This window comes from Notolepis coatsorum, assembly GCF_963971535.1.
Source record: "Notolepis coatsorum genome assembly, chromosome: 1".
Lineage (NCBI taxonomy): Eukaryota > Metazoa > Chordata > Actinopteri > Aulopiformes > Paralepididae > Notolepis > Notolepis coatsorum.
The window spans coordinates 142,748,723-142,776,231 of record NC_140165.1 but is presented as its reverse complement, the minus strand read 5'-3'; the positions used below and the strand labels follow the sequence as shown (position 1 = coordinate 142,776,231).

Here is a 27,509-nt window from a genome sequence, read left to right as displayed (position 1 = left end):
ATTCTGACCTTTTTAAAGAAGGAGAATGTCTCTATTGCTTTACTACAAGAAACCCATGGGGACCCAACGACACAGCTAAACTCCAAAAGAGTTGGGTGGGACAGGTCTTCGCCACAAACTATTCTACATTTAGTTAGAGGAGTGGCCATATTGGTCAATAAAAATCTCCCCTTTAGACTCATAACTTCCTCTTTAGATAGCCACGGTCGCTATGTGATTATCAAAGGGGTTCTTAAGGGTAAAGAAATGACATTTATGAATGTATACTGTCCCCCAGGCTACTCCCCTGACTTTCTATCCAAAATATTTACTGAATTTAATGGCCTGGCCTCTGAGAATGCTTTTGTGGGCGGAGACTTTAACTGTCACCTTATACCGTCTCTTGACAAACTCCCACCCAGTTTGGCCCCCCCTCTAGGCAAGCAAAGATGCTCTCCTCCCTATGCAAAGACATTGGATTCTCAGATGTCTGGAGAACCCTTTGCCCATCCGAACTGAAGTTCACCTTTTTTAGCGGCCCACACAAGAGCAACAGTAGAATAGACTATTTCTTCATCCCTTCCTCAGTCTAAGCTCTTTCTAGTATCGTCCTGCACAATCGGAAGTATTGTTTTATCGGATCACGCCCCTATATATCTGGTCTACTCCTTGTCAGAAGAGAGGGCACTGTCGAGGCGTTGGCGTCTCAACCCATACCTCCTCAAGGATGATATGTTTGTCTCCTATTTCGAATCGGAATTTAAAATGTTCTACTCAATTAACTCGCAATCTACGGATAACCCGTCTCTGCTCTGGGAAACATCCAAGGTCTTTTCTCGCGGACTGATTATATCTTATGTATCATCCAAGAAACGCAAGAAAAATGAACAATGCAAACTTCTTGAATCCAAACTAGCCGACCTTGAGAATCAACATGTTTCAAACCCAGCCCCGGCTGTGCTTATAGAGCTTACGGCCACCAGAACCGCGTTAAACACTCTTCTGATCCAGGACGCCGAATACTCTCTTAAATTTGCCAGACAGAGAATGTACGAACACGGTGACAAGCCTGGCAGGTAGGGATGGATACCGAATTCGGTACTTTTAAGGTACCGAACCGAAACACGTCGGTACTACGAGTATCGATTCAAGTGAGATACCGGAAAATAATTAAAAAAAAAATATATTTTTTTCCTTTTCTTTTTTCTTTTTTTTCTTTTCATGTCAACGTTCACACGCACAATATATGCTTACCTAGGATTTGACTTGATTCAACAACAAAGCAGTCGGAGCAATGGCAAGCCGAAAACTGTCGAAATTGTAGTTATTTGAAGTTTGGATTTTTTTTTTCGTGACTGAGGTAGGTAAATACAATTTTTTGAGACTAAAGTACAGAAAAAAGGTACCGTTGGGTACCGGTACCGTATCGGTTCAAATGTGAAAGGTACCCATCCCTACTGGCAGGTGCCTAGCTAACTTGGCAAAAAAAAGGGCTGACACCCAAGTAATAGCCTCAATTTCGGACTCCAACGGGGTCAGGTCCTTTGACACCAAAACTATTAATAAAGAGTTTGCCTCTTTCTATGCCCAACTCTATAGGACTGAATGACCCGATGGTGCTCTCTCTGACATGCAAGCTTTTTTCGCTGACTTGCACCTCCCTAAGGTATCGAAAGATCAGAACTTGCTCCTTAACGCCCCAATTACGAAGGAAGAAGCTCTGTGCGCCCTTAAGGGTATGCCATCTGGTAAGGCTCCGGGCCCGGACGGTTTCGGATGCGAATTCTATAAGGAATTTGGTCATATTCTCTTGGATCCCCTGCTGGCAATGCTTAATCACTCCTCTGAGGTTGGGATATTACCCCAGTCCCTACGGGAGGCTAATATTTGCCTTCTCCTTAAAAAGGGTAAATGCCCTGAAAAGTGCGCCTCCTATAGGCCTATAGCCCTACTTAATTCGGACCAAAAATTGCTCTCCAAGATCCTGTCCATGCGCCTAGAAAAAGTACTCCCTTTCATTATTAACGAAGATCAGACTGGTTTTATTAAGGGTAGGAAGTTAGGAACTCTACCGACAACATGAGATGGCTCCATAATATCATCCAAATGACTCGTGAGACAGACCCTCTGTCTCTCGACGCGGAGAAGGCATTCGACCGTGTAGAATGGCTGTATTTGTTCCTAACCCTTGCTGAATTTGGCCTAGGAGACACTTTTATTGACTGGGTCAAGGTTCTTTACAACTCACGGATGTCGGCGGTCCTGACTAACAGGCTTAGGTCTAACAACTTTCCTCTACAACGGGGGAACCCCCAAGGGGATCCTCTTAGCCCTTTACTATTTGACATGGCCATAGAACCACTCGCTCAGGCCATAAGGCAGTCAGCCGAGATCTCAGGTATTAGAGTGGGCGAGAGGGAACACAAAATCACTCTTTACGCGGACGACGTACTGATCTTTATATCTAAACCTGACTCTTCCATCCCATGCCTAACCCTTCTCGGGGTACAAAATGTACTTTTCCAAATCCGAAGCAATGCCACTAAGGGACACTTAAATCCATTCCGATCCTGCCCGAGCCCTTCCCATTTCGCTGGTCGCCCTCCAGCTTTGTTTACCTAGGAGTATTTGTGACACCCACCTATGATACACTGTTTTTTTTTTTTAAACTTTGACCAGTCACCTGGTTCTTTTAGCGTTTATCGCTTTTTCTTCGCATTCATACTTGGTCAAGTTCGACCGACAGAGCAGGCTGAAAGGGTTCAGATGGGGGGGAAAGACACTCTGGGAAAGGCACGGCTGCCGTCCGGGATTCGAACGCGCTCAGCCCCAGATCCGCGCGAGCGCGGTTGTCCACGGCGCTGAAATAGCACTCGCGGTACGTGGTGAGCTACTGGAGCTCCCCCTATGATACACTGTTTAAGGCCAACTTTCCCCCCCTTTTAGACACCATAAGGGCAGACTTAGTTAGATGGGCCCCTTTACCAATCTCCTGGCTGGGTAGGATAGCCCTCGTCAAAATGAACGTACTCCCCAGACTATTATACCCTCTCCAAATGATCCCAGTGCTGCTGACAAACAAGGTTATCAAGGTGCTAGAAGGCTGGCTAAGCTCATTCATTTGGAATGGGAAGAAACCGCGTCTGAAAATGGCCAAATTACAGATGGATAGTGAAGATGGGGGTCTAGACCTACCTAATATTAGACATTAACAACTAGCAGCACACCTTAGGGTACTTGTCGGCTGGTTCAGATCAGACCCACTATCAATCTGGCTAGACATTGAATCCTCGCAATCTAAGTCCCCCCTATGGAACCTACTATTTATCAAAGACTTTAAGTCTGTTAGGAAAATATGCTCCAACCCCATCACACTATGCTCCGTCAAGGCCTGGAAGACTGTCCGTAAGGTGGAGGGCCGAGCTAAGCTGACCTCTCCTCTTACCCCGATCGTAGGCAATCCTGACTTTAAGCCAGACCAAATTGGCGGCGGCTTCAAGACCTGGCATACGCAGGGCATAACTGATCTTGGCCACTTGTTTGATGGCCAGATCCTAATGTCCTTTCTACAGCTGCAGCAGCGGTATGGTCTATTGAAAACAGAATTTTTTAGATACTTACAAATTAGGCAGTTTATCACCAAGGACACCTCACTGTTAATTTACAGTTCCACCTCGCAGGTGGAGAAAGCCCTCTCCTTGCAGATTCCTAAAAAACAAATATCTATCTTCTATAGTACTCTAAACCTTAATTCATCTTTATCTTCCCTTGTTACTAAACAGTCCTGGGAAAAAGACAGAGATCACGGATGTAGACTGGCAGGATGCATGGACCTATGCAAAAAAAATCTCTGTTTGCAACCGCACCAAGTCTATCCAAGTTAGAATCTTGCACCGCATTCATATTACCCCTGCCCTTAAGAGTAAAATGGATCCCAATACATCCCCACTCTGCTTTAAATGCAAGATAGAGACTGGAAACCACGGCCACTGCTTTTGGTCCTGTGTAAAGCTTCAGAGCTATTGGTTCGACATCGTAGAGGAACTATCTGACATATTTCAGACCCCCATCGAACTGGATCCCCTCTGCCTCTTACTAGGCCTCCCAGATATTCATATTGCCAATTTCAAACACAAGATACTGTTCAATCTGTTGACATTTGCTGCTAGGAAGAACATTCTGTTGTTCTGGATCAAGGAAGAGGTCCCATCAAAGAGGTCATGGCACAATATCATAATGGAATGCATTCCCTGTGAATATATCATGTGCATGCTGCACTCTAAACTGGACACCTTCTATGAGATATGGGACCCATATCTGTCTCATATCGGACCTGCACTGTCTACCACTGTGATTGGTGGGTTTCCCCATTACCCATAACCGAGGGAACCGTAACTAATGTAAAGGTGCTTACATATACACGCACACATACACACGCTCACACCACACATATACGCATGCACACACATAAAACACACATCACTCACACACATGCAACATGCACGCGTAAATTACACAGGCATATCAAACATTCACACATAAAACACGCACATACATGTAGGTAATGCACACATGGGTAGGTAGAACACACATATATATAGCACACATAGGTAATGCACACACATAAGAGCCACATTTATTTTAATTTTATTTTTATTATTTTACTTTTTCTTGTTTGCCTGTCTCTTGTACTGTTATTATTGTAGTTGTCGCTGTTGTCATTGTTATTATTAGTGTATGAAAGAAAAAGGAAAATAAAAACATTTATAAAAAATAAATAAAAGATAGGCTAGTGTATCTGCTTCCATTAATTTGTGCTAAACTAGGCTAGCTTGCAGCCGGATATTTTCTACTGAACACACAGAGAGGGAATTAAATAATAATAATAATAATAATTCATTGCATTTATAAAACGCTTCTCAGGAACCCGAAGTCGCTGGTATCCATCTTCTTGTCTGACTCTGGAGAAGACCGCTAGCGCATTTCCCACATCACCTCTGTACTTGCCTCCCTCCACTGGCTCCCGGTGCGCTATAGAATAGATTTCAAGGTTCTCATATTGGTCTACAAAGCCCTTAAGCTTTTTTATTTTTAGATATGCGACTTACTTGGTTGACAAGTGTCATGTCTAAATGTGCTATATAAATTAATTTGATTGATGTTGGTATGTTCCTTTAAGCTGAAACCTCCTTTTTCTCAGGTCAAATGCAGTGCTCTCCATCCTGTTTCAGAGAGGGGTGACACATCAATGGTGAAACTGCTTCTAGACAACCAGGCCCAGATGGATTTTCAGAATCAGGTGAATGACCACAATATATACAAATATGGACATCAGTGATGTCATTGACAAGCTAAAATCAATTGGTTTTGATAGTTCATCAGTAAGCTGGATGCAATCCTACCTGGAGGGGAGAGAACAGATGCCCCCCCTCCCAGTGAGCTGTGGTGTTCCACAAGGAAGCATACTAGGACCGTTACTGTTCCTAATTTATGCAAATGACATGTCATCAGCTTGTGACTGCAACTTGTTCCTGTTCGCGGACGACTCAGCCCTGCTGGTCTCTGACAGGGACAAGTTGCAGGTTGAAAAAGCCCTCAGCAAGGAATATAGGAAGAAAGAGAACGACATCACAGAAGAGTGAAAAGGAAACAGGAAAACAAATGGAAATGTAAATAAACAATGTAAATATAGAATGGACCGAAGGACCCATGTCACCCTTTTTTCTTTTCTTATTTTTTGTCTATTTGTTTTTTATTTTTATTTCTATTTGATACTATGTCTTTATAATTGTGTATGTTGAACCGTATTGTCTATGTTGTTGAAAAAATGAAAATAAAAAATTAAGTACAAAAAAAAAAAGCCCTCAGCTCTGAACTCGGCAGAATCTGCACCTGGCTCGCTGATAACAAACTATCATTACACCTGGGAAAAACAGAGTCCATTCTCTTTGGATCAAATAACAAACTGAGCAAGGCCAACGGCCTCTCTGTTACAGTGGGTGACAATATTGTCACAAGGAAAGATGAAATGACCTGGGTTCCATCCTAGAGGCAAATCTTTCCTGTGACAAAATGGCAACCAATGTAATCAAAAAAGTCAACCAACGAACAAGATTCCTGTACCGGATCTCCTCTCTGGTAAACAAGAATACCTTGAAGACTAACAGGAGCACTCATTCAAGGGTACTACGACTATGCTTGCACCTCATGGTACCAAAACACCTCAAAGGCGCTAAAAACAAAATTACAAACATCACAAAACAAACTGGTCAGACTACTGCTTGACCTTACTCCTAAAACCCACCTCACCCCTGCCCATTTTGACAAACTAGGATGGCTTACAGTAGACGACAGAGTACAGCAACTTGCAATGGGCCTGGTCTACAAGATACACTACACCACTAAGATACCCATGTACATGTCGAAATACTTCCCAAAGGTCAGTGAATTCCATGACCACAACACCAGAGGGAGTTCCACAAATCATGTTAAACCCAGATTCGGCTCAAACAAGGGACTAAACACGTTTTGCAATTATGCCACATCAATGTGGAACGCCCTACCCACAGCTGTAAAGGAATGTGAATCACTACCCACTTTTAAAACCACTCTCAAGGAGCACCTACGGGAGACTGCAATTCGAAACTGGCCCCTGTAAATGTCCTAACCCAACCCCCTCCAATGTACAGTAAATGTCCACTCCTAACCCAGTAATACACGAGACCCTCTTCTTGGACCAAGTAAGGTTTCGTCGATAATCCAATGTACAGTTACCCCCACCCCGCCTACCCATCCCCCCCCCACCCACCCACCTCCAATGTACAGTTCCCCCCCCACCTACCCAACCCCCCCCACCCCACCTCCTACAATGTAGTTTCTTCGTCAAATGTATATACTCTTTTTTTTTTACTCTTTTTGTATCACAAACAGTACTGTATTTGTAAATCTGGTATGTCATAAATGTATAGATGTAGCAGTACTGTCTATCTGTATGTCATATGTTATGATGAATTGAAAATGGGGGACCCTGATGTAAACAAGACGAAAGTCTTTCTCTGGTCTGCATCCCCTTAACAATTGTGTGTATTGAGCTGTACTGTATTGTACCCATTCTGCAATCTGTTAATACAATTTTCAATCAATTCAATCAATCAATCATTAATGTGTGCTGTCCCTGTTCAAATAAAGTTTAAACTGAAACTTAATTGTTTGTATTGTATTGTTGAGCCGTACTGTATTGTACCCATTCTGCAATCTGTTAATAAAGTTTTCAATCAATCAATCAATCGGGACATTGAATCCCTGTGTTGTGTTAATTACAGCTCAATAGGGAGGTGTAGTCTGACGTCACTGGTTGTTCCACCCTTAGGGATTTATCATTGGGATAATGGATTATCGGCTATTGTAACAATTCTGCCGCATGGAAATTGAAAAGATTTCCATTTTTGCATAAAATGAGTTCCCTTCTATCACTAACATTATTGTTTAAGCATTTTTGGTTGAAATAAAATTTGGCGATTTTTTTTTATGATTAATTGCAAATATTTTCATGTTGAGCTATATATTGTGGATGAATAAGCACAGAAAGGTACACCATGCAAATGTTAATGCTTTATTTGTTTTAAATGGGACGATTTAGAAATGGGGAAATACATTGCGTTGGACAGAGGGTGGAACACGAAAAACGGCAATGACGTAACCACTACACCTCCCTATGAAATGATTAGGTAGCAGTCCCTATAAGACAAGATATTGCTATCCTTTCATCTACATAATTTCATGGTGCTGTAATTAACACATGGATTCAATGCTCCCGATGACATCACTGGTGATCATTTTCAAACTCCTTTACTCTCAATAAAATTACTTGCGTGCAAAAAACTAAATTAATACGTGCAAAACTTGTTTGGATGTGTGTGAGATTTTGTGCAAAATAAATCTGCATTGTTTTTTGGTGAAGTGCCCCTTTCACAACAACATCCATGTTGTATAAGGGGATATTTTTTGCTCTCAGCACCTGGAGACGCCTCTCCACCTGGCAGTGAAGAGCTGTCACATCCCCGTCATCCACACGCTCCTGGAGGCTGGCTGCGATGTCAATGCTGCTGATCAGGTATTCACCACAGCGCATTCACCACCACACATCCTCAAAACAGGGTCTCTGGCTGATCACTTTGTAAAGTTCTGACTCTGGAATAGGGATGCACCGATACTGGTATTGGATATCGGTTTGAATACCAGGCTAAACGGATAGAGAATTTCCCAGATGCTAAAATCCGATACCAAGAGCCCTGTGTAACATGCCAGAATTCAAAGCAAAGTGCATTTCTGACAAATAGAAGCAATACTTCTCTGTAATGTAAAAACTCATTATATCTCCATCACTTTTTTCCAACAACCCCAAACTGATGGTCGTGTACAGTAAAAGGATCGTATCTGTATTGGCCGATACCGAAAGTGTAGGACTCTGAATCAGTATCGACAGTGAAAAAGTGGTATCAGTGTCTCCCTTCTCTGTAATGCTTTGTCTTGCCCCGTGCTGTAATGTCATGCAATGTTGTACTGTGCCTTGTTGTTAAGAGATCCCAGACTGCCGTGCACCTGGCAGCAGAGCTAGCCAGAGTTGATGTAGTGGAGATGCTCCTCAAAGCTGGGCTGGACCTGACGCTCCAAGATAGAGTAAGACTGGACACAAAAGAGTCAAGAATTCAAAAGTGGCATTCATCTAAGTTAAGGGTACTGTAAATCCTGATCTTCTAAATGTGCATGGCTGCCTAGCACAGTACACTGCACTTGGGGTGGTGTGTGAGGAGAATGCCTGAACCCTACAGTTGTTATTGGACACGAATGTCTTAAATGTCAGAACATCACTGTCTTCTTTCCTTCCTTCCTGGGAACAGCAGGGTAAGACAGCGCTGGGTGTTGCAGCCAGAGCAGACGAGGTGATCATTGTGGACATGATCATCAAAGCAGAAAGATACTTCTTATGGAGGGTAATGTTGATAGTATAATACTACACTCCTGAAGTCTGTTGGTGAATGAAATCAATAATTACATTAATCAGAGATGATACATTTCCCAACGTCACTGTTCTACAGGTGCAGCTCAATAAATTAGAATATCGTGGAAAAGTCTATATATTTAGCTGTAGCCTATTGATGCAGTCATTTGTGCAAAAGGAGCCCCAACCAAGTACTGAGTGAACATTTCTATATACAAAAGAAAAATACATCTATTTAAAAAAAATTATTGGTGATACAGACTTTTGGGCTTTCATGAGCTGTAAGACATAATCATCAAAATTAAAACAAATAAAGGCTTGAAATATTTCACTTTGTGTGTAATGAATCTATAATCTATGAGTTTTGCTTTTTGAATTGAATTACTGACATAAAATAACTTTTCCACGATATTCTAATTTATCGAGCTGCACCTGTATGTGAGACGAGTTCTCTGTAACACTATTAAAGCTGACCGTGGGGGGGGGGGGGGGGGAATTAGCTTCAATTTTTTTACCAATTTCACTGTCAGTTCGATTAAGTGTGTGTTGTTCAGCTCTCTCCCCTATCCTGCTGGACAGTCAAGACATGCAACCCTGGCATTCACTAATTGACCCATCTCAAACCCGCCCTCTTTTCTCATTCCTCCGAGGGAAGCAACAGCTGTGATTGGAGGATGGAGACGAGGGCAAGGCTTGAGATAGGTAAATTGTGCATGTCATCCCACCAAGCACGTGCCGATGTAATTTGATTGACCTTTCAGACCGACGATGAGCTGAACGAGAGTCTTCACATTCAATCTCCGCTGACATTTAAACTGGACCACCGCTATGACACCAAGAACTCCCGTGCCACGGCCTGGCGCCTGGCATACCAGCTCCTGAAGCCAGGGGACTGGAAGAGACTGGCGGAGCACTGGAACTTCACTAAGCAGCAACTGGCAGCCATCGAGGAGCAGTGGATAGGTGACCTATTACAGACTTGATAAAAGAATAGCTGCTACCCCCCCCCCCCCCCACCCAATATTAAAGTTAGAGGTGCACCCATAACAACTCGGCAAATACTCAGCATCCATACCAAGAAACAAGTACCAGCACAATGGTGTTTTGTTATAATCTAATTTATGTTTATCTTTCCGTTACATTAGAAAATAGAACAGGAGGTTGGGAAAGTAAACAATATGATTCATAAAAATTCCGTATCTCTGCCGCTCCAGGCCAGATAAAAATGGTCACTTTCGCTGTGTTTCACGATGTTTGCAGAGCTGTGTGTGTGTTCTGCATTATTGCTGTGGAGACTGGTGTGGCTCATTTGGCAGACACTACTTGTAGTCCAACATGGAAAACAGAGTTGTTTCTACACACTGTAGTTTGTCGTTTATTACACGCTAAACATCGGCCATTTCCTAGATACTTTTCCCATAGATCGTGAGATAAAACGCGATCGTTACAAAACGCTTGGCTTATGTCCGGCAAAGTAAGAAACTGTGATCGTTACAGACAATGAATGCACTGGACTATCAAGACTCGCTCTGAGGGGGAGGAGCTCTTGCAAAGCAATCGCAAGCAGATCTGCTCGCCTCAAAACCTATACTGTCCCGTAAACATGTGTAATTATAAACAAGTAATCACGATCGCCGATGGGCGATCGTTACAGAAACATGTTTCAGGTTCGGTAAAATAGACATAGAGGGTCCTTACCTTAGCCAGAAGGTAATCCAAAAAGAATAATTCCAATGATCCCATCGGCGATCGCGATTACTTGTTTATAATTACACGTGTTTACGGGACAGTATAGGTTTTGAGGCGAGCAGATCTGCTTGCGATTGCTTTGCTTTGATAGTCCAGTGCATTCATTGTCTGTCCTGATCCTTTTCTATCAGAGTTCAAACGGTAGACGATACTGCCACCTGGTGAGATTCGATCGGCATTGCAATTCCAACGTATGTAGCTGTGCCACAGTGATTCAGAGAGCTCCGGCCGAGTGTGTAGAGTGAGTATACTCGTGATTGGTGGCCAATGAGTTAAGAATGCCCCCCCCCCCCAATTTGCGACAGAATATGACCACATTAAAAAAAGGCACTGACAGTACTGGTCAGCAAAAAGTTGTATTGGTGCACCTCTAATTAAAACATTTATTTTCTATAGTTTTCAGCTACATTGCTGTCTAAATACTATCCAGCGATGCTATGCTCTTCTTATATGCTGCCTTGGCTTGAGCTTTCATTGTATTTCAGTGTGTCTTTGGACTGTCCTCACCCCTGTGTGCTTCCCGTCTGTAGGCCAACAGAGCTACAAGGAGCATGGGAACAGGATGCTGCTGATCTGGCTCCACGGGGAGGAGCTGGCTCAGAGAAGCCCTGCTAAAGAACTCTACCACAGCCTCATTGCCACAGGGAACACGATTGCTGCAGGTATGGTTCTAGATGCAGAGCACCTCACACGACTCAGGATTTCTCTAATCCTACGGTCAAGCAATCTGTCCCTAGTGGAGGTTCACAGGCATGACAACCAGTTAAAATGGGTCCTACTAATCACCCCAAAGTACCAGAAAATACCCTAAAGTACCCCAAAGTATACCGCAAAGTACCCTAAAATACCCCAAAGTACCAGAAAATACCCCAAAGTACCCCAAAATACCCCAAAGTACACCCAAAGTACCCTAAAATACCCCAAAGTACCCCAAAGTATACCGCAAAGTACCCTAAAATACCCCAAAGTACCAGAAAATACCCCAAAGTACCCCAAAGTACCACAAAATACCCCAAAGTATACCCCAAATACGCCAAAATACCCCCAAAGTATACCCCAAAATACCCCACAGTACCCCAACATATCCCAAAATACCCCAAAGTGCCTGGAAATATACTACAAAGTACCACAAAATACCTAAAATGAAAAACTCAAATGTGCACATTTTGTGTAATAGTGTGTAATAGTGTGCTAGTGTAATAGTGTGTAATAGTGTGTAATAGTGTAATAGTGTGTAATAGTGTAATAGTATGTAATAGTGTAATAGTGTGTAATAGTGTGTAATAGTGTAATAGTGTGTAATAGTGTAATAGTATGTAATAGTGTAATAGTGTGTAATAGTGTGTAATAGAGTAATAGTGTGTAATAGTGTAATAGTGTGTAGTGTGCTAGTGTAATAGTGTGTAATAGTGTGTAATAGAGTAATAGTGTGTAATAGTGTGTAATAGTGTAGTGTAATAGTGTAATAGTATGTAATAGTGTGTAATAGTATGTAATAGTGTGTAATAGTGTAATACATTTTTATATTTAGTCATTTAGCTGACGCTTTTATCCAAAGCGACTTACATGTTCTGTACGACAAGCCATCAGGAAGGGCACAACTCTATCAGCTGAGCAACAATGTTCATCAAAGTGTTGAGTGCTACAGTGTAGGTTAGTTTATTAGGACAAGTGCATGACAGTACGGTTAGTTAGGGTTCGATTTTTTATTTATTTTTGTATTCAGATAATGGTTGAAGAAGTGCGTCTTTAGTCGACGGCGAAAGATTGGACGTGTCCTAACTGGGGTGGGTAGTTCATTCCACCATTGTGGGGCAAGGACTGAGAATAGGCGACTTCTCTTTGATGACCCTCCCGGAGCTTGGATAGGAGTAGGTCTGAGGTGGCCAGAAGATGCAGAGCGTAGCGGTCTTGAGGGTGTGTAGTTAGTAGGGATGGGTACCGAATTCGGTACTTTTGAGGCACCGAACCGAAACACGTCGGTACTACAGAGTATCGAATCAAGTGAGAAACCGAATTTCTTTTTTTTTTTAACTTTTTTTCTTTTCATGTCAACGTTCACACGCACAATATATGCTTACCTAGGATTTTACTTGATTCAACAACAAAGCAGTCGGAGCAATGACAAGCCGAAAACTGTCGAAATTGTAGTTATTTGAAGTTTGGATTTTGTTTTTACGACTGAGGTAGGTAAATAAAATTTCTTGAGACTAAAGTACCGAAAAAAGATACCGTTGGGTACCGGTATCGATTCACAGGTACCGGTACCGGTATCGGTTCAAATGTGAAAGGTACCCATCCCTAGTAGTTAGAGACCATTGACCGGAGGTAGGCGGGAGCAGTTCCCTTTGCCGCACGGTATGCTAGGTCGAGGGCCTTGAAGCGGATTCGTGCAGCAATGGGGAGCCAGTGCAGGTCCCTAAGAAGTGGGGTGACATGGGCCGACTTCGGTAGGTTTGAGATCAGGCGGGCCGCTGCGTTCTGAATGAGTTGAAGAGGCTTAGTGGCAGTGGCCGGGAGGCCAGCGAGCAGTGCGTTGCAGTAGTCGAGGCGGGAGATGACTGTTGATTGGACAAGGAGTTGGGTGGCTTCTTTTGTCAGGAAGGGGCGGATCCTTCTGACGTTGCTCAGGAGGAATCGGCAGGTTCTGGTTGTCGCTGCGATGTGAGCAGAGAAGTTCAACTGGTCGTCGAGGACAACACCAAGGTTCTTGGCGGTCGGGGACGCGGTCACAGCTGCATTCTCGACTGATGGAAAGGTCGGTCAGGGCGGAGGATTTGGCCGGCAGGTGGAGCAAATCTGTTTTGCTTAGGTTCAGTTTGAGGTGGTTGGTCATCATCCAGGCAGAGATGTCGGACAGACAGTGTAATAGTGTGTAATAGTGTGTAATAGAGTAATAGTGTGTAATAGTGTGCTAGTGTAATAGTGTAATAGTGTAGTGTAATAGTGTGTAATAGTGTGCTAGTGTAAGTGTAATAGTGTGTAATAGTGTAATAGTGTGTAATAGTGTAATAGTGTGTAATAGAGTAATAGTGTAATAGTGTGTAATAGTGTGCTAGAGTAATAGTGTAATAGTGTGTAATAGTGTAATAGTGTGATTGTGTGTAATTGTGTAATAGTGTGTAATAGTGTAGTGTAATAGTGTAATAGTGTGTAATAGTGTACTAGTGTAATAGTGTGTAATAGTATAATAGTGTGTAATAGTGTAATAGTGTGTAATAGTGTAATAGTGTGATTGTGTGTAATAGTGTGCTAGTGTAATAGTGTAATAGTGTGTAATAGTGTGTAATAGTGTAATATTGTGTAATAGTGTAATATTGTGTAATAGTGTGTAATAGTGTGCTAGTGTAATAGTGTGTAATAGTGTGCTAGTGTAATAGTGTGTAATAGTGTAATAGTGTGATAGTGTGTAATAGTGTAATAGTGATTGTGTGTAATTGTGTAATAGTGTGTAATAGTGTAGTGTAATAGTGTATAATAGTGTAATAGTGTGTAATAGTGTAATAGTGTAATAGTGTGTAATAGTATAATAGTGTGTAATAGTGTAATAGTGTAATAGTGTGATTGTGTGTAATAGTGTGCTAGTGTAATAGTGTGTAATAGTGTAATAGTGTGTAATAGTGTGCTAGTGTAATAGTGTGTAATAGTGTGCTAGTGTAATAGTGTAATAGTGTGTAATAGTGTGCTAGTGTAATAGTGTAAGTGTGTAATAGTGTGTAATAGTGTGTGTGTAATTGTAACTGAGGGGTACAATTCCCTGACTGTATTGTTAGATATGGTATTTAATACCACTACCTCTTGTACTTTAACTTCTGGCCATCCAGTACATGATATAAGTATGATGAACACTTTCCCACCTGATGAAACGAATCCACACAAATGTACAAATCGAATATTTAATATAGCAAAAGGTATATACAACGTTCACTTGTTTACACTTATGATTTGAAATATGCACTTGTATGGCAAATGAGTATTCGTAGGTAAATCAACATTGAATGTCCAATCTCTGGTTACGCAGGGAGTAAGTATACAACCTGGATATTTAGGAAACTATAGCGATGGTACTTAAATGATTATAGCTGGATACACTAAGGGGGGGGGGGGGGGTCCCGCTGGTTGTAAGACAGTAGGAGGGGGGGGTTAGAGAAGCCGCTGGCGGTATCCCATCTGGCCGACGATTTCTTGGGAGAATTCAAAGTCTTGAACACGGTGCCCACAGAACCTCGGTCCGCAGACGAATACAGCTGGACCCTCTGGTGGACGGTAGCTGCCGGTCAACAACGGAGAGACGTGAGGCGACCTCACTGGTGTAGAGCGCCGTCTCACCTGGAGTCCTCTCCGGGGGGTAGTTCCAACACTCCGCAGTGTTGGCCGTTATCCATGGAATAATCAAAGCACCCAAAGCATAATCCAAGCCGTGGAAGGCTCGCCGTCGTCCGGGTAGAGTAATCCAATATACAGGTCCAGTCGCCCTGGCCCGGAGCTCCTCGGATGCAAGCACCACTAGGGGTCTGCCCAGCCTGGTTAAGCGTCCAGATAACGTCAGGAACGATGGGGGTACTGATAACTTTATAACTCTAACCGAACGATGCACCATACATAAATAGACTATTATTAGCTTAATAGAATACGTCCAACTCGACGGTATAGTGCCAAACTATGACTATTCAACTATTAATCCGCACGATATCTCAATGCCTATTCTGAGGCCAAGTAGGCCTTACTACACCACACGTGCGTCGTGGGTGAGGCTTCGCGTCTGTCACTCTGTTGGAGGGTAAAGAACTGGACTAAAAGAAAGTTCTACTTTACTTGCGCCATATATATATGCGCTATGAACAAATAGTACCATTCGTATTTCGCCAGACGTATTCCTGCGCGGAACCGGGGCTTGCCACGACATGTTGGGCGGCACGATTGAACTTGAACCTAGGGGTATGGCAACCTGGCGCCAGGTTCTCGTCCAATGGTAGAATGAAACTATTATGGGCTGTTTAGTAGACTAAAGGGATATTCAGTGCATATTGTACAAGGAATATACAGGGGATATCAAACGATATACAAACACTATTTAAATATATATATATAAATAAATATATATATTCGGTTTAATCTGATCCTTCACAACAGCCGCCCCCTAATTAGTCCCACCTAATTAGCTAAGCAGAGACAGATTAACCGCACTGTCTACCACTCAAGGTCCGCTGTAAGGGTCAGTCAACTCACAAAGTCATGGGGTCATGGTCATCATCGATAGTATCTGGGAGTCGGGGCAGTTCTATGAGCCTCGCCACGGGACGTGTGTAAGTGCGCCCTTGGACGAGTACTTCAGCTGCTCGGACCTTGCCATCGGCACCGGTGATCACTTTGCTTACGCGGCCAGCCGGCCACATAGCTCTGGGTAGTGACTGGTCAATAATCATGACGACTGTTCCTTCTGTCAAATTATCTCTCTCTTTTACCCACTTCTGGCGGGTCTGTAGAGACGGTAGGTAGTGGAGTAGGAAGCTGCTCCAAAACTTGTCAGCTAGTACTTGACTGTACCTCCACATTCTTCGGCCGTTCGCTTCTTCAGGCCTGTACATTGTCTGGGGTAGCGCGGGGTCCAGCCGCCCCATTAGGAGTGTGTTGGGGGTGACTGGGTCGACATCTGCTACATCACTGGAGACGTAACCGAGGGGCTTTGAGTTCAATACTCCCTCGATCTCCGTGAGGACTGTCATTAGGACTTCCTCCGCCACAGTCTGGGCCCCAAGCACGGCGTACAGGGCGCCTGTACGTTAATGCCAAGCAAGCAGTGCAAAAATGCTTCCGCATTCGTCACCGCACGCTAGTGCGGTAAAGCGCCCTTCTTTTCAGACAAATGCTACCGTGCGTGCACCGGCGGCGGCGTGCTCGCTCAGGTGCGTGCGTGCGCCGGCGTGCTCGCGCGAGGTGCCCGCGCATGCGCATGAGATCCGACACGAGCGGAGCTCAATATATATAAGTCACCGCCCCTTATTCAGTATCTAGCAATAGCTCAATTGGCAAGGACACATGGCTGTGGATCCTATGGCTTGTTTGCTGGCGAGTTCGAATCCCATCGAAAATATTTTTTAACGTGATTTTTTTTTAACGTGTATTCTTTCGCCGGTTAAGGTTAGGCATGGTTAAGGTTAAGGTTAAGGTTAGGCATTGTTTCGGAGTTGGTTAAGGTTAGAACGGTTAAGTTTAGGCGCTGTTAAGGAGCTGGTTAAGGTTAGAGTTTGTCAAAGAGAATGGCAATATAATTTCTATGGTTAAGGTTAGGCATGGTTAAGGTTAAGGTTAAGGTTAGGCATTGTTTCGGAGTTGGTTAAGGTTAGAACGGTTAAGTTTAGGCGTTGTTAAGGAGCTGGTTAAGGTTAGAGTTTGTCAAAGAGAATGGCAATAGACAGCCTATTTCCGCGCGACCTGGGCGCTGGGCGGCGGAAAATGAAAGGCGCATTACTGCATGCCACTACGGTAAATTTTTGCACTGCTTGCTTGGCATAAAGCTACACGCGTACAGGGCTGTCTTTATAGAACGTACTTCTCGTTCCCAGGTTCCACCGAAGTGGGGTGCGTTCGGGGGATTAAACTGGAAGTCAATCTGGGATGGAGCGAGGTGGGTCTTAAGTTCTGGGCCCATAGCTTGGAAGCTCTCTCTCAGCTCTCTTTCTCCGCCTTTGAAGTTTGTCCCATGATCAGACAACAATGTAGACGGTTTTCCTTTCCGTGATGTGAATCTTCGGAAGGCCATAAGGAATGAGTCTGTGCTCATGGTCGGAAGGAGCTCGATATGTATCGCTCTGGTGGTCATGCATTTGAATACAATACCCCACCGCTTCTCGGTGCCTCTTCCTCTCTTTACATTTACATTTACATTTAGTCATTTAGCTGACGCTTTTATCCAAAGCGACTTACAAGTTCTGTACGACAAGCCATCAGGAAGAGCACAACTCTATCAGCTGAGTAACAATGTTCATCAAAGTGTTGAGTGCTACAGTGTAGGTTAGTTTATTAGGACAAGTGCATGACAGTATGGTTAGTTAGGGTTAGATTTTTTTTTTTTTTTTTTAATTCAGATAATGGTTGAAGAAGTGCGTCTTTAGTCGACGGCGAAAGATTGGACGTGTTTCGGCTGTCCTAACTGGGGTGGGTAGTTCATTCCACCATTGGCCCATTATATACAACGGGCCAAAGCAGTCCATGCCTGTGGAGTGGAATGGCTTGTCGCCGATTCGGAGGCGACAGGGGGGTAAGTCAGCCATCCGTGGTATGCTGGGCTGCGCGCGCCACTTACGGCAGTCTAGACAGGTTCGCTGGAAGCGCCGTACTGCTTCTCTCCCTTGCAGTATCCAATAACGACGTCTGATCTCCGCGAAGACTCTCTCTGCTCCTGCGTGGTGTACATCCTTGTCGTATTTCTTTATGATCAGCTCTGTGACCTTGTGTCGGCTGTTCAAGACGATCGGGTACTTAATATCATCCGGTAGATCGGGGGCTCTCCGCAGGCGACCACCCACTCTGATGAGATTATGGGCGTCACTCTCTGGTGCCAGGTGAATCAGTCTGCTGTCTGATGGGACGGGGTTTCCTCCCTGTAGACAGTCTAGCTCATCGGGGAACGAGTCTCTCTGGGCTCGTTGTAGTAGAAGAAGTTCTGCTTCTTCGTAGTCAGCTGCTGACATGTCAGTGGTGGACTGAATCTCTGGGTGGTGCCGCAGGAATGTTCTTTGCTGCGCACTCGCTAGGGTAATGCAGTCATCTATGTTGGGGTCTGTGGAGGCGACTGTGCTCAGTCCACAGAACATAGGTTTCTTGTTCTCAGCCTCCTCGTTACTTGCTTCCCGTGGGGTGGGCGTAGGCCACTCTCCTTCCGGGAGCTTGAGGAATTCTGGTCCGTCACTGTAGATGTTGCGACGGGTTAGGTCATCCAGAGACATTCCCCGGGTGATGACGTCAGCTGGGTTGTGTTTGGTGTCCACATACCGCCAGCTCGCTGCTTCTGTTAGCTCTTGAATCTCGGTGACTCTGACTCCCACGAAGACTTTGTATCTGCATGAATCAGACTTGATCCATGTGAGTACTGTCGTGGAATCTGACCACAAGATTGTTCTGTGCACCGGAATGGTGAGTTCACGTTGGATTAACGTGGCTAGATGCGCTCCTGCTAGGGCTGCGCAGAGCTCTAGACGTGGGATAGATTGTTGCTTACGTGGGGCTATTCTTGAGCGGGCCAGGATGAAAGCAGTGTGTATCTTTCCTCCCTTCTCTTGGGCACGCAGGTAGGCCACCGATCCGTAGGCTACTTCGGAGGCGTCGCTGAAGACGTGTAGATCAATCTGGCATGTCTCTGGCCTCACTGTGGATGGGAAGTAGCTGCGGCGTATATTGACGCCTGGGAGTGAGCGGAGTTCCGTCTCCCACTCTCTCCATGTTGAGGCAAGGTGTGCGGGTATTGGGTCGTCCCAGCCCTGGTCCTTGTCCCATAGTGCTCGTACAATCATCTTTGCCCTGGTGGTGTAAGGTAGAATACATCCCAACGGGTCATATTGTCTGGCGCGTGTTCTGTACACACTCCGTCTGGTGGTCGGTATCGCCGTCGACCGTCCCTGCTCTGGAGCCAAGGGTTTGTGTCTATAGTGGAGAGAGTCTGTTTTGAAGCGCCAGACTAGTCCTAGTGTCATTTCTTGGGCTTCTCCTGGGATGGTCGCCATCCAGGTCTCGCTGCTGGCAGCCTTGTCCGCGGGGGAGAGGCTGCGCAATACGTGCGGGTCACTGCTGGCCCACTGCCTGAGATCAAAGCCGCCTTTGATCAGGGAGGCGCGTAACTTGATTAGGAGAGCCTCGGCTTCTTCTTGAGTCGAAACGCTTTGTAAACAGTTGTCCACGTAGAAACTGTTCTTCACACTGTGTTGGACCTCTTCATCTGCTGTGGGGTCCTCTGCGACGTGTTTCTGTAGTGCAAATGTAGCACAGCACGGGCTGCATGTGGTTCCGAAGGGGAGTACTTCCCACTGGTAGATGGCTGGGTTCTCATCTCCGATCCTCTCTCTCCATAGGAACCACAGCAGGGGCTTGTCCTCCTCTACTAGTCTCACCTGCAAGAACATCCCTTTGATATCCCCGCTGATAGCCACCTTGTCCTGGCGGAAGCGCAGTAACACGCCTAGTAGGGAGGGGCCGAGTGTGGGGCCGGGCAAGAGCTCTTTATTCAGATTTTGGGATCCGATCTGGTAGCTGCAGTTAAACACAATGCGATCCTTGCCGTTGTGATGGACCTTGTGATGCGGCACGTACCATGATTCGGTCGTCTGATCGGCCTCTTTAATGTCAATCTTTGTTACGTGTCCCGCTGTGATTAGCTTCTCAATCTCAGCGCGGTACACACTCTCTTGAGCGGGGTCTTTGGCTAGGCGCCGCTCCGTGTTCAATAGATAGCGCTCCGTGGCGTCTTTCTTTGCGTGAAAGGTGGGCATTCCCTCTCGCCTCAGGAGTGGAGTTGCGTATCTCGTCACTCCGCCGACTGTGACTCTCTTTGTCCCCTGCTCGAGTAGGTTGATGGCGTAAATGTCTTCTTTAGAACGAATATCTTTCTTTTCGTTCTTAAAGGGCATTGTCTCTAGTGTCCATAGCCTCTCGACATGCTGCAGGAGAGTGGTGTCTTCTTCTGTCGTTCTGGAGTGGAGGCAGCTAGTGGCTGCTGTTCGGTTGAGAGATTTAGCGAGGGGGCCTTGTAGGGTCCACCCTAGGCGGGTCTCGACTGCTGCAGGACAGCCTCGGGGTCCTGTATGGACCCGGTCAATCGGGACTATGAGTTCTGCATGGTCGGAGCCTATCAGCAGGGTCGGGGTAGCGCCGTCTATGAGCGGGATAGGTAGTTGACACAGGTGCACATATTTATCCATCAACTTGGCGACAGGGTAGGTGTACTGCGATAGTCCTATTTCTTGGCTGGTGAAAGCATTTGTAATCTTGTACCGTCGCTCTGGCTGCCCGTTTGCTGCGATAGTGAAGGAGACATTCTCGCCCTTTATCGTCTTTAAATCTCTTCTTATTGTCCGAATCGTCATTTCGTTCTTGCTCCCCCGCAGTCCCAGCTGGGCCGCAGCGGACGCGAGCAGAAGGGTCTTCTCTGACCCGTCATCAAGGACGGCGTAAGTGTCCATGACTTTATCTTGGTAGCTCAATGTCACACGGACTACCTTTAAGAGCACTTGGGCGCCGCTGCTGCTGGCGGGGTCAATGTACATGACACTTGCCTTGGTGCCGCGCGATGGTGCAGGTGGAGGCTGTCTTCTGTTACTGTCGTGTAGTATATCTAGATGGGCTCCATCGCACCGACTGCACCTTTTCTTTAGGCGGCATTCGGCTGCCATGTGTGGCCGCGCACATCGGTAACAGCGCCTGTTGGACTTTATCCATTGACTCACTTCTTCTGCATTCATCGTTGTGAATAGGTCACATTGCGACAGCCAGTGTTCTTTCTCACAGTAGGGACACGCTATCTTCCACTTCTCTTTTCTCGAGGGGGTGCTGTGACTCTTACTGCTCGGTACTGACTCTGATTGGTGCATGACAGTCACCGATCTTCTTCCATCATTTATTCTCCTGGGTCCCTCTCTGGAGCTTGGCGTGCTCCGCCCGAAGGTATCCAGTCGTAAGCTGCTGACTTCTCTCGCCAGGAAGTCGGCTAGATCAAGGAGGGATGGCTCGGGGCCGTTGGGATCCCGGTAGTCTCTCTGCCGCCTAAAACGCTCCTGTCTTGCGGGTGGCAGCTTCTCCAAAATCCTCTCGACGTTAGAGTTGGCGTATAGCTCATGCATGCCCTTTTCCCGTTGCGCTCCCAGCATCCCTACCAGGGACTGCACTTTGATTGACAGGTCGTCAAATGAGCGATTGTCTGTGGCTGGGGGTAGGCGATCAATATGCCTTATCTCTTGGATTACGTAATCCCATATACGTCCATATCTCTGGTCCAGCGCCGCTAGGGCCGCTGTGTATGGTGTCGAAGAGGTGGCATAGGCTAGCGCTATATTGTGCGCTCGCGGTACTTTCAGGTGCTTCAGTAATATTGCATACTTGTGGCGTTCATCAGCGACATCCACCATCATTGTCTCTAAGCACATCCGGAGCTCCGTGTACTGTGCTCGACTCTCATAGGCGAAGTCTGGAAATGACGGCGTGGCAATGTATGACGCCGTGGATGGCTGATACATCGGCGAGCGTTGGGGGAGAGACCTCCTGGGCGAGTCCCCTCTTGCGCCTCGCTGTGGGCTGGTACTGACAGGGTACCATGGCCCGCTGGTCCAGGTGCTATTCCTCGGGGCTGGTCGTGCGTCGTGCTCACCCGCGAATAGAGTCGGGGGTCTATAGCGCAGCGCCGCGGGGGTATAGCCTGGACTGTACTGGACCTCCTGGTCCGGTGGAGTACTGTGCTGTCGTCGGGCTTGGTTCTCCTCCTCTCCCTCTTCTTCCTCTATCAGATCTTCCAGATCCTGTAATCGTTTATTTAGCTTCTCCGCAGTGTATGCCGCTCCTTCCTTGTAGCTGGGTCTCGCTTGGACCGGTCTGGGAAGGGGGTCTGCGGGGGGTCTAGGCTCGGTCTGTTGGTCAAGTTCAGGGTCGCTTGCTCGTTGAGGAGACGCTGCCCTTGACTGTTGTCTCGACGAGTTCCTTGAACCCCTGGCGGAGGGAGAGGGTGTTGCCTTGCGGATCAGCTGCTCCATTAGCTGCGCTTGTAACTTGTCGCGCTCGACTTCGCGCTTGGTGAGATCTGCTTCTCTTTGGGCACCGGCAGCGGCGCGCTGGGCGTCGGCCCGGTCTCTTGCCATATTCTCTTCTGTCTGAAGGCGTCTCATCTCCAGGCGTGTGCGCTCTTCTTCGCTCCGTTGTTGTGCTTGGAGACGGTCACGTTCACCCTGAAGTCGATCGCGTTCGGTAGAGGCTGTCAGGCTGACGAGGAACGCCTGTTGTAGCATCCTCTCCGCTTCGCTGGGGGAAGGCGGTTGTGGAGGTGAGCCGCTCCTGCGTGAGCCGCTCCTGGGGGTACTCGTTGGGGAGTCCTGGAGCTCTATTTCCTCGGCGCTCTCCTCCTCTTCTTCCGTGCAGAGTTCTCTCTCTGTAGGGTTGTCTTCCTCCCGGTGCTGGTCGGGGACTACTTCTTGGGTAGTGGCGGGGGGTAAAGGCATGTCCGCTCCCTCCTGGTCCCCACCGTGAGCTTGGTCAGTTACATTAGGACCTACTAGGGCCTCTGTGGTCGGGGAAACCTGGTCGTTAAGGTCAGACATAATTTTACTTTCTACTTTTACCGCGTTTACCGTTTGTCGAAGGCTAGGTAGTTGACTGACAGTGTAAGCCTCTAAGTACTGAGGTGTCTGTCGTCTGCGCCGCGGGCGTTCTAGGTTAGGAGGACCGTTTCGTGGAGTGTTCATCATAGGCCATTTCAATATTAATAACACTATATTAATATTACACTAGTTACCCTCCGGCTCGAAGGACCAATTGTAACTGAGGGGTACAATTCCCTGACTGTATTGTTAGATATGGTATTTAATACCACTACCTCTTGTACTTTAACTTCTGGCCATCCAGTACATGATATAAGTATGATGAACACTTTCCCACCTGATGAAACGAATCCACACAAATGTACAAATCGAATATTTAATATAGCAAAAGGTATATACAACGTTCACTTGTTTACACTTATGATTTGAAATATGCACTTGTATGGCAAATGAGTATTCGTAGGTAAATCAACATTGAATGTCCAATCTCTGGTTACGCAGGGAGTAAGTATACAACCTGGATATTTAGGAAACTATAGCGATGGTACTTAAATGATTATAGCTGGATACACTAAGGGGGGGGGGGGGGGGTCCCGCTGGTTGTAAGACAGTAGGAGGGGGGGGTTAGAGAAGCCGCTGGCGGTATCCCATCTGGCCGACGATTTCTTGGGAGAATTCAAAGTCTTGAACACGGTGCCCACAGAACCTCGGTCCGCAGACGAATACAGCTGGACCCTCTGGTGGACGGTAGCTGCCGGTCCACAACGGAGAGACGTGAGGCGACCTCACTGGTGTAGAGCGCCGTCTCACCTGGAGTCCTCTCCGGGGGGTAGTTCCAACACTCCGCAGTGTTGGCCGTTATCCATGGAATAATCAAAGCACCCAAAGCATAATCCAAGCCGTGGAAGGCTCGCCGTCGTCCGGGTAGAGTAATCCAATATACAGGTCCAGTCGCCCTGGCCCGGAGCTCCTCGGATGCAAGCACCACTAGGGGTCTGCCCAGCCTGGTTAAGCGTCCAGATAACGTCAGGAACGATGGGGGTACTGATAACTTTATAACTCTAACCGAACGATGCACCATACATAAATAGACTATTATTAGCTTAATAGAATACGTCCAACTCGACGGTATAGTGCCAAACTATGACTATTCAACTATTAATCCGCACGATATCTCAATGCCTATTCTGAGGCCAAGTAGGCCTTACTACACCACACGTGCGTCGTGGGTGAGGCTTCGCGTCTGTCACTCTGTTGGAGGGTAAAGAACTGGACTAAAAGAGAGTTCTACTTTACTTGCGCCATATATATATGCGCTATGAACAAATAGTACCATTCGTATTTCGCCAGACGTATTCCTGCGCGGAACCGGGGCTTGCCACGACATGTTGGGCGGCACGATTGAACTTGAACCTAGGGGTATGGCAACCTGGCGCCAGGTTCTCGTCCAATGGTAGAATGAAACTATTATGGGCTGTTTAGTAGACTAAAGGGATATTCAGTGCATATTGTACAAGGAATATACAGGGGATATCAAACGATATACAAACACTATTTAAATATATATATAAATAAATATATATATTCGGTTTAATCTGATCCTTCACAACAGTAATAGTGTGTAATAGTGTAATAGTGTGCTAGTGTAATAGTGTGCTAGTGTAATAGTTTAATGGTGTAATAGTTTGTCGTAGAGACTTGCGGGTTGTGCCATTGTGCTCAGTAGGGATGTCCTCTTTCATATTACACTAGGACACTATTACACTGTTACACTATTACACTAGCACACTATTACACACTATTACACTAGCACACTATTACACACTATTACACTATTACACTATTACACACTATTACACTATTACAATCTAACACACCATTACACCATTACACACTATTACACTAGCACACTATTACACTATTACACACTATTACACTATTGCACACTATTACACACTATTACACTATTACACTAGCACACAATTACACACAATTACACAATTACACACTATTACACTAGCACACTATTACACTAGCACACTATTACACACTATTACACTTACACACTATTACACCATTACACTAGCACACTATTACACACTATTACACTAGCACACTATTACACTAAATGTGCACATTTTAGTTTTTCATTTTAGGTATTTTGTGGTACTTTGGTATATTTCCAGACACTTTGGGGTATTTTGGGGTACTTTGGGGTATTTTGGGGTACTGTGGGGTATACTTTGGGGTACTTTGGGGTATTTTCTGGTACTTTTTGGGTATTTTGGGGTATTTTAGGGTACTTTGGGGTATACTTTGCAGTATACTTTGGGGTATTTTAGGGTACTTTGGGGTATACTTTGGGGTGATTAGTAGGACCCGTTAAAATGGCTACACTGGACACCTAATGGCTTTACAACTGAGAAATGATCTCATCAGATGATGTTACATTTCGTTCTTGTATCTCATTCTGCTCTATGGGATTTTACCTCATGACCTATATAGGTTTCCGCTACATGCACCTTCACTTGTCCGGCCATGCCCATTTCCACCCATGCATATAAGCGAGGGGGGTGACCGTGCTTCTCCCTTCCCTCACCTTTCACTTCCGGAAGTGTTTTTTGCTATAGGCACACGTCAGCAAGTGTTACGCTTTAGATTAGGTTTTTGTGTTGCTACTTTTTATTAAGAATGGCATCACCATCGGGACCTGGGAAATACTTTTCAGGGCTCCACCAGCGATTCTCTGTTGCGACCTCCTCTGTGCGCCGCGGGGGTTCCTTTCTCCCACGTTCGTGGAGAGAGGGTGAGCCCCGGCAGCATGCGGAGCTGGGTGTGCACGCCCTCCGGCTCCGGCGTCCCCATCGGGAGGCCCCCGACCAGCCTGGGCGTGGCCTCTTTGATGGCGGATGATTTGCAGCGCAAACTCTCCGCTTCTGCTCGCTCCCGCCGTTCGGTGGTGAGCGAATGTAGCGACTGGTCTGGTGACGGAGTAGAGTATGCGGGACCGGAGGCGTTCGGTTCTGCGGAAGAGCTGGCACCGGAAGGAGGTTCCCCCGTTTCCTCTCCATTGCATCTGATGGAGACTGAAGATTATATGGAGGGGGTGGGGAATTTCTCTTCGACGCCCCGGCGGAATCGGGCCCCCGGGCCCTGGTTCCACACTGGGAAGCCTCGCAAACGGAGTCAGGGTTCGAGTCCCCAGCTCCTTAGACAGTGTCAGGTTTCAGCTCCCGCCTGCCCAGCAGGTTCAGCCCCCCGACCGCGAGAGATGCGAGCACGGTGGAAGAGAGACAGCAAGCTCATGGCGGCAGCGGCGCTCGCCAACGGAATTCCGTTGCAGACGCCTGCCCCCGATGCCATGGTAGGCCACGTTTTTCAACAGCGCCAGCTGGGCAGGCCGAGCATACTGTGCCCGGCCTTTCCAGCCATGGATGCCTACGTGGCTTGGGGACAGGTGGTGCCCCACATCGTAGGCCTGACCCCTGCCTACCTGCCATTTACACAGGTGGAGGGTCTGGTCCGGGGTTTGAAGGAGGGGGCAAGCGAGGTAAAGAATACACCTTTAGTCGGATCCAATATTTTATGGCTCAAAGCCAATCTCCGACAGTTAGCGCTACCTTGTGTCAAAATACAAGTATTTAGCATTTCAAGGACCTTGTACGAACCCTCCCCCCTCCCTTCCATTTTCCCTCCCCTATCTTGCCCAATCCTACAAATACACAACAGGAAACATAGAACATACAAACACATATCTCTCTCACTCATCCTTCCTTCTCATTATCCAAGGCTTTCTTAAATTGTGATGAAACAAAGGAGAATATGAATAATGATTTTTATTTGCATCTTTGACAGTGAATAACACCATGCTAATCAGTGGTGCAGTGGCAAATTGACAGTAGGTCAAACGCTCCACGCGCGTGCGCGCGCATGCACAGTTTTTTTTGGCTGCTCTCGTCCTGCAGCTGGATACTATTGCCTCACAGCGCGGCCGTCAGCGCGCGGCCCAGAGAGCGCCGCTGGCTCTGCGGCTCTGCAGCTGCATGCTTCTCCGGGAGTCCGGTTGGATAATGCCATGTAAAAAGCGATTGCGCGTACTTCAGCCTCAGTGACCGAGGTATAACGCCGTTATACCGAGTTATACCAGCACTGCACCACTGATGCTAATAATGACCGAACATGAAGAACTGCCACTGATCCCGTTCAGTACCTTCTTGAGATCATGTGTACAAAAAAATCTAAGGAAATTAATAAAGGGAAGATGATTAAACAGAAGGTTCTGTAGATACAGTACTGAATTCTCCCATCCGGACCAATGCAATTTGAAATATTATTATAGAATATAGAATAGCAGGCTTATAAATTACCTTATTATAGCCAATTCGCACATTTATATATATATATATATATATATATATATATATATATATATATACATATATTATCTTTCAAATGGCCGAGTTCAATTTGGATTTAGTATCACC

At 46.1% G+C, this 27,509-nt stretch overlaps 1 protein-coding gene across 1 annotated transcript in view; it reads left to right on the top strand.

Moving 5' to 3' along the window:
* The window catches only part of ankdd1b (ankyrin repeat and death domain containing 1B), a gene marked incomplete at its 5' end in the record, with an annotated part of 91,700 nt that overhangs the window by 60,399 nt on the left and 3,792 nt on the right, over nucleotides 1–27,509 (top strand). The window contains 6 exons of the mRNA XM_084325571.1: nucleotides 5,180–5,278; nucleotides 7,994–8,092; nucleotides 8,560–8,658; nucleotides 8,880–8,972; nucleotides 9,742–9,943; nucleotides 11,260–11,391. Of these exons, the coding sequence (XP_084181697.1) occupies nucleotides 5,180–5,278; nucleotides 7,994–8,092; nucleotides 8,560–8,658; nucleotides 8,880–8,972; nucleotides 9,742–9,943; nucleotides 11,260–11,391 (724 nt within the window). The remainder of the gene's footprint in view (nucleotides 1–5,179; nucleotides 5,279–7,993; nucleotides 8,093–8,559; nucleotides 8,659–8,879; nucleotides 8,973–9,741; nucleotides 9,944–11,259; nucleotides 11,392–27,509) is intronic.